The 15,435-nt window shown below is 39.9% G+C and overlaps 1 protein-coding gene across 2 annotated transcripts; it reads left to right on the plus strand.

The window, feature by feature from the left end:
• C2H5orf24 (chromosome 2 C5orf24 homolog) lies at positions 611 to 12,089 on the plus strand. Of its 2 annotated transcripts, XM_013987605.2 has the most exons (3): positions 612 to 934; positions 7,435 to 7,864; positions 9,573 to 12,089. In XM_013987605.2, the coding sequence occupies exons 2-3, from the start codon at positions 7,438 to 7,440 to the stop codon at positions 9,611 to 9,613; spliced, it is 468 nt and encodes a 155-aa protein (XP_013843059.1). In that variant the 5' UTR covers positions 612 to 934; positions 7,435 to 7,437; the 3' UTR covers positions 9,614 to 12,089. The 2 variants fall into 2 exon arrangements, with proteins under 2 accessions (XP_005655074.1, XP_013843059.1); XM_005655017.3 differs by having other exon boundaries at positions 611 to 934; positions 7,435 to 12,089.

The following is a 15,435-nucleotide window of genomic DNA, read 5'->3' on the forward strand; positions in this document are numbered from 1 at the left end:
TCTCAGTAGCTACATATAGGGGGATTTTGTAGGCATACTGCTTGTCCCATCCCTTTCTGCAATGGTGGGAGGACTATGGTAATTCAGAGGTGGTCATGGTCATAAAAATTGTTTGAATTGAAAAAATTAGCCTCACAAAATGAGGTTTTTCATTATCACATGATCCTAGGACTGAGGGTCCAAACACCTCATATTTGAATATCGCCCATTTTATTTACAAGTGGAGGTTTCACACACACCCCCCATAAGTAAGTAAAGTGCAGCAGCTGAGTCCTTTTAATATACTTTGGGCAGCACTCAGCACAGTAAGGCATTATTAAATCTTTTTGCCAACAGCAATTAAAAGCAGTTTCTACAGCAGAAATGCTGGGTTCAAATCCTGACTCCATCATTTATTAGTCCTGTAATCTGAAAAACGGGGTCAGCAGTAGTTACAGCGTCACAAAACTGGAGTCAAAATTCACATCAGTAAATCATACCCTCTGTGGCCCCCAACCTGCCCCAGAACCCGAGCAGCTCGGGCCTAAGCCCCGCCTCCCGCCCGTCCCCACGCAGCGCAAGCGCAGCCAGGCTCCCTGTCCCACTCTCCCAAGCTTGCGCGCTGGCCGTCGGGCGGGAGATTGGGTCTCGCGATGCGCGTGTGCGTGTGCGTGCGCGGTCCTCGCGAGCTCGCGCACGCCGCTCCTCGCCGTACGGGGCTGTAGCGGCCTCTTCCTCCTCGGTCCCGAGAAGGACCGTGAGCAGTGGTTGAGGTCTGAGCCGGGGATCAGGGTCGGCGTCGCCGCCGCTGCCGCCCTCGCTGCCTGTCCTTCTCTCTTGGGCTCTCCGTGCAGTGCAGAGGCGCCGGGCTGGGAGGGGAGCGGTGCCAGCGTGAGGATCCCAGCCGATGGGCAGCCCCTGGACGCGCTGAGGGGCCGGGCTACTAGCGGCTGAGGTAGGTGGGCTCGCGGGGTTTTGTCAGACTGGCCGGAAGCAGAGTACGGGCCGCGGGAGCTCGTGGAGACCGCACGGAAGGGACGGAAACGGGGGGCCTTGCGGGCTGGAGAGAGAGAGATCGCCGACCTGCGCCCGAGGAGGGGCTCTGGCCTAGCCGGGAGCGAGAGGAGGGGCCCCGGCCGTGCCTGCTCTTCCCCGGGCTTGGAGCCATTATTGGGGGGAAATGCCTCCTGTGGCTGGGGGAGGGGTCACGGCTTCTTTTCTTCTCTTTGAGAGAGAGAAATCGGCAGTCACCCTCCACCACTTTAAATTAATGCCTGTGGGCTTCGAGATGGAGTCTAGATGGAGCGGTGGACTTGTACAGCTTGCACAACTCCGAGTGCATGGACAGTAGGCTATCAGTTTTGATTATCGGAGGGCGCACAGCTCCTTCTGTAGGGTGGGTGTGTATCTCCTGCAAAGTTGTCATTGTTAATACATCAGCAAACGCTGTCGGCTAACGACAGGTAATACATTTCTAGACGCCTCAAGTCAAGTAAGGATTCCAGCGCCGGGGAAACGGCGCCGTGGGGCACAATTAAGGAGTTGAAAGAAGACAAAGAAAGCCGTTATTTATGTTCTGACCTAGTATCAAAACTTTCCGGGGTGGGCCAGGAGGCGTAACGACTGGCTTTTGTTTTAGCTTTTGCTGAACAGACTTTCTGATTGAGGTCGATCACAAATGGACTTTCACTTAGAATTATAAAATCGTGTTGTGATTCTCTTTAGTCGTTACAAGCCAGAATGACCTGAGATAAACGTCTGACAATTATGTGTTGTTTGCTCTTTGGAAGAGAGCAGATCTTGGGCTTCAGGAAAGGAAGAATCTCTCGATGCCTAAAAATGAATGCTTTGTGAAGTTACTAAAAATAGTTAAAGCGTTCTCTATGTTGGCAGTAATGCCTCCACATTCACGAGATGGGAAAGGAATTATTTCATAGAGAAGAGCTGACTAAAAGGAAGTAAACACAGTTAAACAGCTTCAGGGATGGCAAATTTTAGCATATGCTTTAAGAATTCTAATTTAATCATAGTTAAAATATACAGAAACTCTTAGTTGACTCCCTTATATTCAGTGAACTCTTTTAAAAGATAATTTACTGTTGCTCTCTTCCATCCTGTGAACTATTTTAAAAGATAATTAGCATCTACATAATCTGTTCTATACTCTTGGATTTCATTCAGTCCACACTTTCTAGAAATACAGCATTCTTTCTGACTCTGTTAAGAAATGTGGCCTATATAACACAGGAAACTGTATTTTGTCTTGTGATAACCTATAACGGAAAAGCATCTGAAAAAGAATATATAAATGTGTGTGTGTGTGTATGTATATATATATATACACACATTTTTCTGTACACATGGAGCTAACACTTTGCTGTACACCTGAAGGTAACACAACACTGAATTAACAATACTTCAGTTTTTTTTAAAAATGGTTTACATTTTACAAAAAAAGAAAGAAATGTGGCCTGCATGCTTTCAGTGAACTCAGTAGTATAGTAGAGGAAAAGTTTTCCAAGAAAGAACACTTAGCTGGCCAGCCCTGAGGGTGGGACAAGGGAAGCATGATTAAGTTGTAGGATTGACTGTATATGCACATACTGCATACCAACAAATTCGCACCCACCGCCCGTGTGCGTATATAATGGTTATGTACGCAAGGATCTAATGGTGCCCATTTTAAAAAGTTGAAATCTCAAAGTAGAAAAGTTTTGGTTTTAGCTCTTTTTCTTTAATTAATTATTTAAATGAGTAACAGTCATAATAAATTTCTTTATCCAGATTGTTCAGCAGTTATTGAATAAGCAGAATACTGATTTCTTGGTGGTAGCAGGGAAAGAAACTGCAGAACATATAGAACACTTGCCCTTTAGAAATGTTCTTTAAGTCAGTATTTTACTGTCTTCCCTGGGATAAACAGCTTTGTACCTGTCTATTTTGTGTCCTAATGCTTAGAATAATGTTTTGCATGGAGTTGGCCTTCAATAAATGTGAGCTATGTCAGAAGTAAATTAACATAATACAAACCAAATGCCTAAGTTCCTGGAGAAGATTAAAGGAGTTGAAGATGGGTGATTTTTTTTTTTTTTTTTTGTAATTGAAGGTCTGTTTTTTAAATGGTGTGTTTTTCTTCAGTGTTGGTGTCTGAGTAGAGGGTATATGGTGGAATTTTGCTTCTGAAAGCCTCACATAATGTAAGCCGAGACTCTATGTCCTGAGTGAGAATAGATGGTGAATGTTCTGATATATTAAGAGAAAGTGAAGTTAAGGGAAGTAAGGTCCAAAGGGAAGGTTTTGGTAAGTTAGTGATAGGAACTTAAAAGGCATGAAACAGATTGTAGGAAAAAATATTTTCTTCCTTTACTGGCAGTACTTTCTACCTCTGTACCACTCTCTTTCCAGCAGAGTGATTTTTGAATAACAAAATTGAAAAAGGGGGCGTTCCCGACGTGGTGCAGTGGTTAACCAATCCGACTAGGAACCATGAGGTTTCGGGTTTGGTCCCTGCCCTTGCTCAGTGGGTTAAGGATCTGGCATTGCCGTAAGCTGTGGTGTAGGTTGCAGAGGCGGCTCGGATCCCGTGTTGCTGTGGCTCTGGTGTAGACTGGTGGCTACGGCTCCGATTAGACCCCTAGCCTGGGAATCTCCATATGCCGGGAAGCGGCCCAAGAAATAGCAAAAAAAGACAAAAATAAATAAATAAATAAATAAATAAATAAATAAATAAATAAATTGAAAAAGGGGTCATTTGTTCTCTTATACTATGCTCATAGGTCTGAGGGTGCTTTTCTTTGTATTTGCATGTGGTCCCTAGTCCAGTTTTTTGTCAATAAACTAGTATTTTGATGCCTATGTAATTCCTATGTATATTTCTCAGTTAGTTTGTAACTTGTAGGGAAGAGGAATGTAGTTGGCCCTTCTTCAGTCTGGGAAAGAAATCTCTTTGATTCAGATGTTGTAGATGTAATCAACTGAAAGGCTTTTTTTTTTTTTGATAATTGGTTTTTTTTGATATATTAAAGTAGGCGCTTAAGAGGTGAATAAAAACTAGAACAGAAGTTTTTTTTTTTTTTTTTTTTTTTTGTCTGTTTAGGGCCACACCTACAGCATATGGAGGTTCCCAGGCTAAGGGTCAAATCGGAGCTGTAGCCACTGGCCAGCACCACAGCCACAGCAACGCAGGATCTGAGCCTCATCTGCAACCTACACCACAGCTCAAGGCAACGCCAGATCCTTAACCCACTGAGCGAGGCCAGGGATCGAACCCGCGTCCTGATGGATGTTAGTCGGGTTTGTTAACTGCTGAGCCATGACAGGAACTCTTTAACAGAAGTATTTTAATTTGGGTCTTGGCTTTTCATTTTAGTATAGCTGAGTGATTCTTAGGATGGGTGGTAGATTTCGCCCCCAGGGAATATTGGGCATTGTCTGCAGAATGTTTTGATTGTCACACATTGGGAGGGGAAAGAGGGGGTATAGAGGGTGGAGTGGGTAGAGGCCAGAGGTGCAGCTAAGTATCTTAAGATGCACAGGATAAACATTGCCCCCCCCCACCCGCCAAGAATGATCTGACTCAAATGATAGTGGTGTTTTTGAGAAACCCTGGTATGTTGTACACTGTACTGAAATTGTTGGTTCTGAGGTCAGATTATTTGAATTCGTATTTGGGCTTTACCATTTCCTAATGTGTAACCCTGGCAGGTTGTTTAAATTTCCTGCCTTAGTTTCAGTGAGAGAGAGCTCATGATGTGTTCCTCATGGAGCTGAGTTGAGATGATGATTAAATCAGATAAGGTTCAAGTGGCAAGCATATTACCTGGCACATAGACAATTTCAAAAACTGGTAACTTGCAGCTAATATTATTACATTTGGAGCACATCTTGATTTCTTCTTATTTCTCATCTGAAATTAGAATTTGAGCAAAAGAAGTGATAATTAATAACTTGTTCTCATTGTATGTATCCTTGGGGAATGAGTGAAGAATGTACTCCTTTTAATATTTGTGTTTAGCTCAGTCTTCTTTTTTTTTTTTTTTTTTTGGTCTTTTTTTGTCTTTTTAGAGCCGCACCCAAGGCATATGGGGGTTCCCAGGCTAGGGGTCTAATCGGAGCTGTATGCCACCGGCCTATGCCACAGCCACAGCTACGGCAACACCAGATCCAAGCTGCATCTTCGACCTACACCACAGCTCATGGCAACACCGGATCCTTAACCCGCTGAGCGAGGCCAGGGATTGAACCCAAAACCTCATGGTTCCTAGTCGTATTCACTAACTACTGAGCCACGACTGGAACTCCTGTGTTTAGCTCAGCCTTGTTTTATTTATTTATTTATTTTTGTCTGCGACCTCCGCATGCAGAAGTTCCCGGGCCAGGGATTCAACCTTTGGCGCAGCAGCGACACAAGCCACTGCAGTGACAAGGTGGGATCCTTAACCTCCTGTGCCACGGGAGAACTCCCTTGTTTTATGTTCTCAAGTCTATAAGGCTTCTGCCAAAAGCGAGTATCTCCTCCTTGTAAATGTTTTTCCTTCATAGTTAAGACTTTAAGCCAGCTGGCCAGTATTTCTATATCTGTTGACTCTCAGCAAATATTTAGTAATATAACTGAATTCAGTTCTTTGACTTGATTCCCATTTCCTTTTGCCTTTATTAACTGAAATAAATTTGCAGTGGTTTTGGCTCCCATTAATTATCTGTTCTTAGCCTCTCGGGATAACTATTTTCATAGCTGAGGTTTTGGTACAATTTTGCATTTATGAAAGGTGCAGGCAACATGGGGCTAGACCTTCATATTTATTTGTGACTCTTTTTCTAAATCTGAATTGTAACCCATGTCTTTTTTTTTTTTAACCTCACTGAAAATCATAACATATAATATCATGGTGTATATAGACTCCCACTTTCTGTGTGTCTAAGCGACATGGCTATTTAGGGCTGGTTTGTCATTGTGGCAGTTACAGCACATCCTTTATATAATGGAGAAGCAGTTCTCAGGGATGTCTTCACAGACACAGAAACTTTGGACTGTTTGTGACTGATAAGTCACAGGGCTCTTGTAAGGGAAAAAGATCCACACCGTATTTATGATCAAGGAAGAAAGCAGTGTTGCACATTCAACGTTTGTCTTGATAACCATACTTCAAAATAGAAAGTATTTTATTATGATTGTTAGACATAGTTTGTAGTATGTCTCAATTGTTTGTATAAATGTTCACTTATTTTAGCTAGTTGAAACTTTGTTTACTCTTTATTTTTATTTTTTTGCCTTTTTAGGGCCCTCCCCGCGGCATATGGAGGTTCCCAGCCTAGGGGTCGAATCGGAGCTGTAACCGCTGGCCTGCGCCACAGTCACAGCAACGCCAGATCCGATCCATGTCCGCAACCTACACCACAGCTCACGGCAACACCGGATCCTTAACCCACTGAGCAAGGCCAGGGATTGAACCTATGTCCTCATGGATGCTAGTCAGATTAGTTTCCGTTGAGCCATGAGGGGAACTCCCCCTGTTTACACTTTGTTAGTAGTACCTCCTGAATTAGAATAGTTTGAAGGGAGTTAGTACCTTTGACCAAGAGATTGTATTCTTTGCTTGGTATAGTCCATCTTTTGTAAAGTGTAATATACACTCAAGAATTCCTTATAAATAATAAATTATGATAATGATGAGGAAGTGTCCACTTTGTGAAAACTGGCCAGATCAAAAGTACATGTGGTAAATATAATGAAAGGCCACAGGGAGACGTTCTAAGAATGTTAGGCAAACTCAAGAAAAAAAAAAAAAGAATTGTATTAACAAGAGTTCTTATCAGAGTCCCCATTGTGGCACAGTGGAAACAAGTACAACTAGTGTCCACGAGGATGCAGGTTTGATCCCTCCTGTTGCTCAGTGTGTTGAGGATCCAGCATTATTGCCGTGGTCTGTGATGTAGGTCATAGACTCAGCTTGGATCCTGCATTGCTGTACTGTGGCAAAGGCCAGCAGCTGTAGCTCAGATTCAACCCCTAGCCTGGGAACTTCCATATAACAAAGGTGAGGTCCTTTTTAGAAAAAAAAAAAAAACCCAAAAAACGAAAAAGAGTTTTTGTCTTTGTTATTATCGTTTTAGGATTTAGTAGTCTAGAAGAAAAGAACCTACAAAATGTAACATTTGTTTTCTACTTATTTTTCTAATTCCTAAGAAGGTAACATGATGACTACTAAATCAATACTAGAGGTAGATTATCTTGTGTGGCATTTGTGCTTACCAGTAGTTAAACTGAGAAAAACAAATATCTTTGAATCTGCTGATGTGTATTTGTTTATAAGTGGTCTGGAGTCCTGCCTGTTAGCTATTTTTAGATTGCCTGCATAGTTTCTGGAAGACATGCTGTTTTCCCACTAAATGCTGTCATACAGATAGATATTTGTATATATGTGTTTATGCGTATATGTCTTTTATTTTTGGTAGAAAATGATGCATCCCGTTGCCAGCAGTAATCCGGCTTTCTGTGGGCCTGGCAAACCTTCCTGTCTCAATGAAGATGCCATGAGAGCTGCTGACCAGTTTGACATATATTCTTCCCAGCAAAACAAATACAGCCACACCGTCAGCCACAAACCAATGGCTTGTCAGAGGCAAGACCCGTTAAATGAAACACACTTGCAGACTACAAGTGGCAGAAGCATAGAGATAAAAGATGAACTGAAGAAAAAGAAAAATCTCAACCGATCTGGTAAGCGTGGCCGGCCTTCAGGAACCACCAAATCAGCAGGATACCGGACCAGCACAGGCAGACCCCTGGGAACCACCAAAGCGGCTGGATTTAAGACAAGTCCAGGCAGACCTTTGGGTACAACCAAAGCTGCGGGATACAAAGTCAGCCCAGGGAGACCTCCAGGTAGCATTAAAGCTCTATCCCGTCTTGCCGATCTTGGTTATGGCTGTGGCACTGCTGCTTTTCCTTACCCTATGATGCACGGTAGGGCAGTTCATGGGGTAGAGGAAACTAGCAGTGAAATCAAGCCACCCAATGAGTGAATGAGGCAGGAAAGGAGGGCCAGGTTTAGAAGGAAGATTGTGAATAATCCCAAAGCTTCTTGGTTTCATTTTGACATACATGATTTTATGGCCTGGGCTTTCCTAATTTGTTTTCCCATTTGATTTTTTTTTTTTTTTTCCCCTGCTTTTGTTCAGAAACTGCCATATGCTGACAGATGTACTCAGGGCATGGGCAGTGGCATTGTATTTGTACATAGGTTCAAGAATAGCACCTGTCTAAATCATTTTTGTTTTTCCTTTTGAGTTATGGTTGTGTTTCGTATTTCATTACACTTTTGGGTCATTCTAAATAGATGCTTTATGTGCTAAACAGCTGAAACCATTATACCTGTTTGTGAAGTAAGCCTGCGGTATAATAAAGATAATATCTAAGGTAATTTTAACTGATGGAACAAAGCAAACTAATGATTCAGAATTACTTGAGGTAATGGCTGTGAATTTTTGTAACATTTATGTTCATGAGAGGACACATATATTTGTATGCTTTGGCATCTACATAGACTTCCTTTGTTAAAAATCTTATTTTTAGTGTTCTAAGTTTAAGCAATTTCCTATTTATTGATCTACCTGGCATTAATTGATTTAGCCGTTACTCTTAAAAAAAATTCTTTGGTGTTTTCAGCCATGATAGGTTGTGTATTTTTTTAATTGCCTAAGGGCATATATACCAAACACTACAAATGGTTCATATTTACAAAAAAATAAACTTTTTAATAAAAACTGCACATTACATTTTTGGCGGAAAACAACGCATACTGAGAATAGCATATTTAATATGATAGAAAAAGAAACATTTTTAAAGTCTGCATGTAGCTATAGTTACTACATTTTGCCTTTCATATACTTAGTTTTAAAGCATATTCTTAAAACACTTATTAATATTCATTTATTAAGAACGTTTTTTAGTTTTTTTCTGATAAATTTTCTCATTGCATTAGCACTTACTGTGGTTTCAGGTCTATATCTACCAAAGGATACAAACTGAATGGTAGACTGTAAAACTGGTGTAAACAAAATGCAGTTTTCTGACTGTCAGCACCCAAATATTAACAAATATATAGGAATTCATCTATGCATGAAACATGTAAGAACTTCTTTGGTCGGTTTGGTTAAAAATCTCATTGTGGCTCTAGTGAGACCACTTCATCTAAAATAAAAATTTTTTTCCAACAGTGTTTGCTTTAGAAGCAAGACAGGAAAGAAAATAAGTATTAGATAGATACGTATAGTAGGGACGGGGAAATCTCTTTCCCCTTTCTGAAATTAATAGTCTTTGTTAATACACATTTTATTTATTCTGAGTTTGTTCTATATAAACTATTATAAATTTTGGATTTGGAAAAAAAATTCCACTGAACTTTAAAGTTACAATGTATGTATTTGCGAGCTTAAATGCCTTTGAGATTATAATATAGATTTGCAGGACCCAAAAACTTTTAAAATAATTAAATTTTTAAAAGGGCACATACTGTGTTGTTTGGGCTTGCTCTCAGTTAATGCAAACTCTGATTGCAAATGGATGTCATGTTTCGTACCTTTTTTATCAGGAAAAAAGCAGCAAGCCTTCAGGTGTTCCAGTGATGCCTGACTCAATGAGCTGGACTTTATGCTGCTCTTTACAGTAAGAGGTGTTGCATTGTATATGGGGACTGTGTGTGCACTGGCATCTAAGACAGTGACCTCAACAATTTTAGCTTTGCACAAACCATAGAGAACAATGTTGGATGACTACATAATCAGTTATAACATTCTGGCAGCTAAATTGCTACAAGAGTTTCTTCTCGCAGAAGCTTAAAATGTAAAACTTTTAATAATTTACTCAGAACAGTAAAACTTCTGACACATACAAATGCTTATATCTATATTCCTGTGTTCATCTATCCATTTTTATTATGTATCTGTCATTTAGCTGTTTCTCAAGATGATGTTCAGCAGTTGGCTCCTTAAAAATCCTCTTTGGAGGAGTTACCTTGTGGCACAGTGGGTTAAGGATCCATGTTGTCACTGCAGTGGCTTTTGTCCCTGCTGTGATGTGGATTCGATCCCTGGCCTGGGAACCTCCACATGCTGAGGGTGTGGGCCGAAAAAAAAACCCCTCTTCTGAGTTCCTACATCAGTTGTTTAATTAAATGTTCTTCTGAAGAATTACATTTATCATTGTCAAGGATTTAATTGCGTATTGTGTTTTATAGTATGCTCATTTTACATTTCCCTTTCAGTTTCCTTTCCTTCCTGATTTCGTTATACATACTCTGCCTTTCTCCCTGCCCTTTCCTCCATTCATTCCCCTCCCCCTTTGTCCACCCACCAGCACATCTGCTCAGTGGTGCTGTGCTGTGTGTCAGAAGATAAAGCAGGTGTGTTATTGTATAGTGAATTTTATATACATATTAATGAAATGGTGAGATCAACTAAAGGAAGTATGTTTATAACAGTGTTTATTAATATCAGGAGCTTTGTCCTGGAGAAAAAAGGGGAGCTAATGGCTACTTTTGTGAATGGATAACGTCACTTAAAGAGCTGAATTTTCTGTTGACGTGAGTGGTTACCTGGAGTATTAGATCTGTATGCTGATGAGTGTCTCCTGATTCCACTTCCTTTTCTCCTTGTGAACAGTTATTGGTGCCATGTTGAAAAGAAAGACATAAATGATACCATGAATGAAGTCTTAAATGTTTTTACTTCTCTATAAAGACTACATTGTGCATCTTTAGTAACACTGTCTCTTGTCATGATAAGCACTGAAATAGCATGTTAAACAGTTGCCTATACTTTAATATAATCAGTTGGGGAAAACCGGCCTTTCCCCCCCACTGTATGATTGTTCCTCTAAAGGTAAATTACTAATTTTATATTGTGTAATTCTCTTCTTCACAAAATAGGTTTCACTATTCTATATTAAAACTATTGGTCAGGAAATGATCTTCTATTCAAGTAAGTTTGCTTTACTTTTTTTTAAAAAACGTTTTAACATGCCTTATTTATTATTCTTATACTAACAAGTTAGGAGCTAAGACAGATGAAATTTTCATTTTTTGACAGATATAACCTTGCATAACTAAACTTTAGTGTGGGATGATTTTGATACTATCTTTGGAGTTTTGCACTGGACATTAAAAAAAATACTAGCTCAGTTTATTGGGAAAAATCTGATTAATTTTTAATATTTGGGGTGCTTTAAAAATCAGGGTTTCAGTTAAACTAAAAAATTCTTTATATTTTTTATTTACTTTTTAAAAATATCTGTTAAAGTAGTAAAAGTGATACTCATTCCAAACTGATGTTTGTGTGAATTTACATGTATACTTTCATGAAATAAGAACAGCATTTCTTTGAATTAAGGAGGAAGAAAAATGATTTGGATCCATTTATTAAGTTAAAGATGATTCATCCAGTATAAGAAAAACCAGTGTATGAACTAAAGGAAAAAACCCAATTTCTCTTTTATATTCTAAGAAGCTTTAAAAGAACAATTCAGGGGATGTTGACAATAACTGCTACTCTGTCAGTCATTGTCTATATATGCAGTAAAATTTTATGGTCCCTTTATAGTAAAATGTAAGAATTCATAACAGTTCTTCAAAACGTCTTTTCCCTTAGACATAAGATTTTTTGATGCTATAATGTTTTGTTTTTATTACAGCTTAATTATATGCTGTTAAACTCTAGGATGTATCTAAATCTTCCTTTGCTCTTTGCCCTTCTTACCTCCAAGTAGATAAATCTGTGCTCTCACATACTATGTATTTAATTTTTTGGAAAATTTACTGCTATAGTAAATCAAGTGTGTGATTTATAGTAATCCGACCACTTTTGATTCTTTAAGTTTCACAGTTTCCTTTTTCCACAGATAATTATGGAGAAAATAATTACCAATTAACTGATACAAGCACGCTGTCCTCTGCTGTAAAAAGTCTGAATAGATACTGTGTATGTTTTTATGTCCATGAACTTGAGCTACTCGTGTGCAATTATGTGTATGGGAATGGAGTAGTGTTCATGATTTGTATCTACATCATCATATGGATGTATATTTATTAATAAAGTCATTACTTTAAAACCAACTATGTTTACTACTTTATTTTTAGCAGAATATGTTCCACGTAGGGTAATTACAAATGGTAAAAACCTTTCGTGATTGTGGGTCGTGTCTTTTTCTTGGTTTGTGCTTTCTGAAATGTGCCTCTCTTGACTGTAGGTTGGTCACGTGGCTATACACAGTGGCAAGAGACACTGGGAAGTGTAGTCCTTACTTGTGCAACCAGATCCAGTTATGAAAGCAGATAGTGGATTTTAGTGGCAATCTCTACCACATCCCTATAGGTAAATCAGGGTTGTGGGCCAAGGTTGGCATAGAATGGAAGAAGCAAAATGCTGCAGATTACTTGAAACCAAATTGAGGTCTTTGAAGCTACGTCAGGTCATTATGACGGAGCTACAGCTGCCAGCCACAGCCACAGCCACAGCCACAGTAATGCCAGATCCAAGCCATGTCTGCAACCTACACCACAGCTCTTGGCAACACGAGATCCTTAACCCACTGAGTGAGGCCAGGGATTAATCCTGCAACCTCATGGTTCCTGGTCGGATTCGTTTCCACTGTGCCACAACGGGAACTCCATGAGGGGTCATTTAAAAATTTTTTTTGAAGGTCCCATCTTGACTCAGCAGAAATGAGTCTGACTAGTATCCATGAGGATGCAGGTTCGATCCCTGGCCTTGTTCAGTAGGTTCAGGGTCTGGCGTTGCGGTGAGGTGTGATGTAGGTCTCAGATACAGCTCAGATCTGGCTTCGCTGTGGTTGTGGCATAGGTCAGCAGCTACAGCTCTGATTCAACCCCCAGGCTGGGAACCTCCATGTGCTGTGGGTGTGGACCTAAAAAGACAAAAAATAAAATAGTTGTTAATTTAATGAAGATTTGAATGACATCGTTGAGCCAGACACTATTCCGGATGCACTAGAGTACTGGTTTGTAGTTTAAGAAAAGAAAACAAGAAACAGAAAATTACAAAATATGATGAATACTATTTCTGGGGTAAATGAGGGGGGCTGTGTGAACACTCAGTGACATTTAAGCTGAGAGCTGAAAGAAGAATAGGAATTGGTGTGTAGAGGAGGGGGAGAATATTAGAAAAGACAACACACACACATACACATAGACACAAGCCTGGAAAGCATATTCTTTCAGCAACTTACTGTGTATGGTAAGTGGTGGGGGTGAACAAGGGTTGAGAAGGGGAGATGAAATGGAGCAGATTGTAGAAGAGCCCCGAAAATCAGTTTAAAGTTTCCCTTTTCTTTTGAGGACAAGGGTAAGCCGCTGGAAGGCGTTAAATAAGACTTGCTCACGTGTGGTTCGGGTTGGCTTGGAGGAGGAGAAATCAGAGGCAGGCACAGTGTTAAATTCTCATTTGATGAATTGAGCAGCAGGGAAGAAAAGTAGATTATGATCTGAAACAGTTAAAACTTGGTGTCGTTGGTGGCATAGTATTAGGTAGGCCAGCGAGTATGAATTCCTCAAAGTATTCATTTTTATGCTTCAATTGTTTTATCTTTGGTTCCTCTCATTTTGGCATAACCCTAGGGTTCTTTGTCAGCTTCTTTATGTTTTGGTATGACAGATGTTCCAGACTTACAAAGAGGTCTTTTTTTTTTTTTTGCCTTTTCTAGGGCCGCACCGGCGGCATATGGAGGTTCCCAGGCTAGGAGTCTAATCGGAGCTGTAGCCGCCGGCCTACACCACAGCCACAACAACTCGGGATCCGAGCCACGTCTGCAACCTACACCACAGCCCAAGGCAATGCTGGGTCCTTAACCCACTGAGCGAGGCCAGGGATGGAACCTGCCACCTCATGGTTCCTCGTCGGATTTGTTAACTACTGATCGGATTTGTTAACTACTGAGCCAGGACAGGAGCTCCCACAAAGAGGTCTTTTTGACTTCACAAGGCAGTTTAGGGAAGCGGTGTGTTCTGCTTTGAGTTTTAGGATATATTGGTTTTAGAAGAATTTCCTTCATTTTCTAGCAGTACTATTTTATAAAATACTTAAACCGAAAAGATTCTTACAGTGAAACTATTATCTTGAAAATTTTCTTTACTAAACCAAGGATATTTACAGAAAAATAGGTGGGATAAGGAAGGAAAGCAAAGAAAACAAAAAGGCACTAGGTGGAAGTAGAACATCTGGCCTGAGATCTCTTCCAAGTAAACTTCAGATTCTAGGGTATCCCTTTGAGCAGCCTTTAGAAGTGTGAAATATGGTTAAACATACTCTCTTTTGTTTTCAAATTATAGTCCTCTGCACGTTGATGTCTTACCCATAGTCAGTAGTTTAAGCTTTTTTCTTTCTCCCCTTCACTCCTTCCACAGTGCCCACAGCTGCTTACCATTGAGAGCAGAAGCATTTGGATCAAGATTTGTTCTTGGCTTTGCCAAGTAATATTTTTGTTGCAGTTTGCTTGTGTGAGGCTAGGTGTGTTGAACTAGCCTTTGTGAAAATGTTTGAACCCTGATTTCCAATAGATATATTGACTACTGGTAAAGTATTGTTCCACGGCTTTCACAGCCTGTTTAAGTAACCTGTTTGTTTCATCTTCCTAGCTTGACATTTATAATATGTTCCTTTTCATGTCTATGTTTGTAGCAAAACATTGGATTTAGAGTCCCTCACTCATTTATGACCTTTCTCAAGTTGCTGCTTAATCTTTCTAAGCCTCAGAAATGGATTTTTAGCGATACTTAAATGAGAATAATACATTTGGGCAATTTGGCATGTTTACAGAGCTTCATTTGGGGTTTAGAGTCAAGCTCTGCTTTTTCATGTGGAACCTTAGGCAAATTACTTGCTCTTTAATATTCTCCATTTAAAGTCTATATATAAAAAAAGACAAAAAATACGTATATAATGTCTGTGCAAGGGATGTTGCAAGAATTATATGAGATATACAATAACCAGAGTAAAATACTGAGCCCATCACTTGGCATATCTTATCATGATAATTTCGATTTTTGTACATTCAAAAAGGTCTTTTAACATGAAAGTATCTTAATAAAATTAAGATAAAACAGATGCTGATTTTTTTTTTTTTTTTTTTGCTGCTCTTGCGGCATGTGGGTGTTCCAGGGCCAGGGATTGAAACCATGCCACAGCAGTGACAACACTAGATCCTTAACCCACTGAGCCACCAGGGAACTCCAAATGGCTGAATTTTTAAAAAAATTTAAATCCCCACTTTATTTATTTATTTAAAATTACTTAATTTTATTATATTTATAGGTGTAAAACAATCATCACAACCAAATTTTACAGCATTTCCATCCCAAACCCTTAGTGCACTCCCCTACCCCCGAACCTGTCTCATTTGGAAACCATAAATTTTTCAAAGTCTGTGAGTCAGTGTCTGTTCTG

Source organism: Sus scrofa, chromosome 2, assembly GCF_000003025.6.
Source record: "Sus scrofa isolate TJ Tabasco breed Duroc chromosome 2, Sscrofa11.1, whole genome shotgun sequence".
NCBI classification, from domain to species: Eukaryota; Metazoa; Chordata; class Mammalia; order Artiodactyla; family Suidae; genus Sus; species Sus scrofa.